Consider the following 3600-nt stretch of genomic DNA (forward strand, 5'->3'; position numbering starts at 1 on the left):
GTGCTGTACCTGATGCTGTTACAGTCTTACCCTGGTCACGGTCATTCCAGACCACGGAGCTGAATTCTTCTCCAGGTTGAGGGACTGACAACTGCAAGCTATTTCTACAAGGTTGATGCTCTGTATTTGACTGAAGAAGCCTACCGCGTTGGCGAAACCTTTCAACAATACCAACTGTTGGACATGTATCTCACTCATCATCATGAGCTAGAAGAGACGATAAGCAATAATTGGATTTGTATTTTGTTTATTGGTCACAACAATAGCCTCATCTCTGCTATACATTAAGATGTGTCCTCAAGTACACATCTTCCCCATATACATGGACAATGAAAAACGATCGAAAATTGACGTAATTTTATTGCAACACTCCCAGGCTGTGTTATTAACATTGTTTAAGAACGTACGGTATCACAAATGAACATACAATGGCCGCTGACAGCCACAGGGGCAGTAAACACAACGACTCTTCTCATTTCCTAAAAACAACGCAAAATAAATTAGATACATATATCCCCAAACAGTCTATACTATTACAAAACAAGATTTTAGCCACATTAATCTTCTAACGAGAGGAACTGACGTCGACATCACTAGGCTCGCTGCCTCTCCTCGTGATAGTGATACAGTAATATCACTAGGCTCGCTGCCTCTCCTCGTGACAGTGATACAGTAATATCGCTAGTCTCGCTGCCTCTCCTCGTGATAGTGATACAGTAATATCACTAGTCTCGCTGCCTCTCCTCGTGATAGTGATACAGTAATATCACTAGGCTCGCTGCCTCTCCTCGTGATAATGATACAGTAATATCACTAGTCTCGCTGCCTCTCCTCGTGATAGTGATACAGTAATATCGCTAGTCTCGCTGCCTCTCCTCGTGATAGTGATACAACACAATCATCCTGATTCTAAAGTTACGTGAAAAACATACATAAGACAATTTACATTAATATATATACTTCTTTACAAGCTATATAGATAATTCACTCGAAAACAAAATAGACTATATCAAAGATGTGAAAAGGGCCGCTAAAATCATGCGTGAGAGTGAGGCTTCTCTGGTTATCAAGGTCAAACCTTAACTTTCCATAGGTATAATAATAATAATGTTCCTATGTTTGCTCCCTGTCCTGTGTTTTTACTGTACTTTGAGCTCCCTGGTGTAAGTTCTGAGAGCTCACAGGTACATCAGAGGTTAAGCTCCCTGGTGTAAGTTCTGAGAGCTCACAGGTACATCAGAGGTTAAGCTCCCTGGTGTAAGTTCTGAGAGCTCACAGGTACATCAGAGGTTAAGCTCCCTGGTGTAAGTTCTGAGAGCTCACAGGTACATCAGAGGTTGAGCTCTCTGGTGTAAGTTCTGAAAGCTCACAGGTACATCAGAGGTTGAGCTCTCTGGTGTAAGTTCTGAGAACTCACAGGTACATCAGAGGTTGAGCTCTCTGGTGTAAGTTCTGAGAGCTCACAGGTACGTCAGGGGGCGTCTAGCCCTCTACCACACACACACACACATTCACAAAAGATCTTCAAGAGTTGATCTTTTACGTTAATGTAATAAACTTAATAATTCGCTGTGTTCCCCATTAGCCTTAGTAATATCCGTCTGGCAGTGACTTTATGTGGTAAATAAAGTTATTAACATTTAAGTTACAAATATATGACAACAAATGGAGAAGTTGTCTGGCATCCGTAGCAGCTAATATATATATATGTTGAGCATGATGTCGCATACGGTTTCTCCCTCACTCCCGAAGAGTTGTGACTCGGTGAAATGATTCCATCATGATGAATCATCCTTCTGCATGATTCCATAGACTGTGCAGCGGCTGTGTGACTTAAAAATTAGTGCAACGCTCATACAGGAGATTCGTCTAAAGACAGTTTCCCTTGATGAAGAAATAAGCTGACTAGATTGTACTCATCCCTGTAAAAAAAATCCTTAAGCCTAAGTAACAGTTCTCTTTCCACCAAAGTGCCGTAGCCCCTGGCTTGAAGAATTGGTCTCTTGTGATCCTCACTGAATACTGATATAAGACGATGACCTGATGAAATATATACATCAAATGCAGATGAGGTATTATTTTTAGATTTTGATATTGATGTATATGGCACCTATTTTTTATAGTTTGTTCAGATAATTTATGGATAATAACAAATCTTAAGACATGGTGACCTGGTGGGCTACAGACACATTTGGTGATGGTTTTTAAGACTTGAAGAACGTTTCCACTTAAGAATCCCTTTCGTAGTTAATCGTCTATGGCCGTGGAACTCTCTAAGACGACATAAACGAAAGGAATCTCGAAACCTAGTCTATTCTAGTGAGGTTTAGAAGTCGACATGAAGATAGTTATCTTTTGATGATGTTGGTAGCCCTGCCGTCGCCTGTGATCGTTCTTAAGGCTTTCAATGAGCCCAGGAACGAGCTATGGGGCTGAGGGTGGGCGTGCCCTGCCTGTCCATCCACACACCACCCACAGGTCAGATGAGTTCATGCTAAGACCCATCGAGCAAGCAAATACAAGAAAAGAAAGTACAGATTGTGTAGGTATTTATTGCAAAGAACAAGGGATGCTGGGGTGGCGTGCGTGGGTGACAGGAGAGGCAGTAGTCTCCAGTTGGGTAGTAAGTGTGGAACAAGGTGATCTACCTGACCAGTATTCCTGCGGGGTAGTTAGTGTGGAATAAGGTGATCTATCTGCCTAGTACTAAGGGTAGTCAGTGTGGAACAAGGTGATCTACCTGACCAGTACTCCTGCAGGGTAGTTAGTGTGGAATAAGGTGATCTATCTGCCTTATACTCAGGGTAGTTAGTGTGGAACAAGGTGATCTACCTGCCCAGTACACTTGCGGGAGTATGGCGGGGGTGTGACCTGTCCTGGCCCCATCATACTCACGCTCACATTAGCTGGGTCACGGTGTCTTATGACCAGCCGCATCTCCAGATTAATATCACACTTGCGCCTCTACAGTAGCAACGACCGTGCAGTATCTGCAGGCTTGCAGGGCTGCGGGCGTACAGTGGGGCGTGTTGCATGCTGCTCACGACGTCCTAGCAGTAGCAGCAGCAGGGACAGAGCCCCTGGCAGCAGGGGCAGGCACGGGCGGCCCCATCCTCTGCTTCACTCCCGGGGCGGAGGCTGCAGCCTCCAGCAGACGACGGTATCGCTCCAGCAAGTCCGGCAGTTCGGTGCTAATAGCAGCGTCAATCTTTACTAGAGGACACCCACGGAAGAACGAACAAGTCTCCTTCAGTGTTTGGAAGTCAAAGAGGTTGTGTACCCTGAGGAGAAAAGTAATGTCACAGCACACATCAAGAACACTGATGTCACAACACACATCAAGAACACTGATGTCACAACACACATCAAGAAGGTGACAGATGCCACAAAACACATCAAGAAGGTGACAGATACCACAAAACACATCAAGAAGGTGACAGATGCCACAAAACACATCAAGAAGGTGACAGATGCCACAAAACACATCAAGAAGGTGACAGATGCCACAAAACACATCAAGGTGACAGATGCCACAAAACACATCAAGAAGGTGACAGATGTCGCAAAACACATCAAGAAGGTGACAAATGTCGCAAAACA

The 3600-nt window shown here is 44.2% G+C and overlaps 1 protein-coding gene across 6 annotated transcripts in view; it reads right to left on the bottom strand.

Annotated features, from left to right (window-relative positions):
• Positions 1–342: 342 nt before the first annotated feature.
• LOC128702237 (uncharacterized) overlaps positions 343–3600 on the bottom strand; it is a 497274-nt gene continuing 494016 nt past the window's right edge. For all 6 annotated transcript variants that reach the window (XM_070102897.1, XM_070102896.1, XM_070102893.1 and 3 more), the window contains one exon: positions 343–3281. In XM_070102897.1, coding sequence (XP_069958998.1) covers positions 3041–3281 — 241 coding nt within the window. In that variant the 3' untranslated portion in view covers positions 343–3040. The remainder of the gene's footprint in view (positions 3282–3600) is intronic.

This window comes from Cherax quadricarinatus, chromosome 83 (genome assembly GCF_038502225.1).
Source record: "Cherax quadricarinatus isolate ZL_2023a chromosome 83, ASM3850222v1, whole genome shotgun sequence".
In the NCBI taxonomy this organism is placed as follows: domain Eukaryota; kingdom Metazoa; phylum Arthropoda; class Malacostraca; order Decapoda; family Parastacidae; genus Cherax; species Cherax quadricarinatus.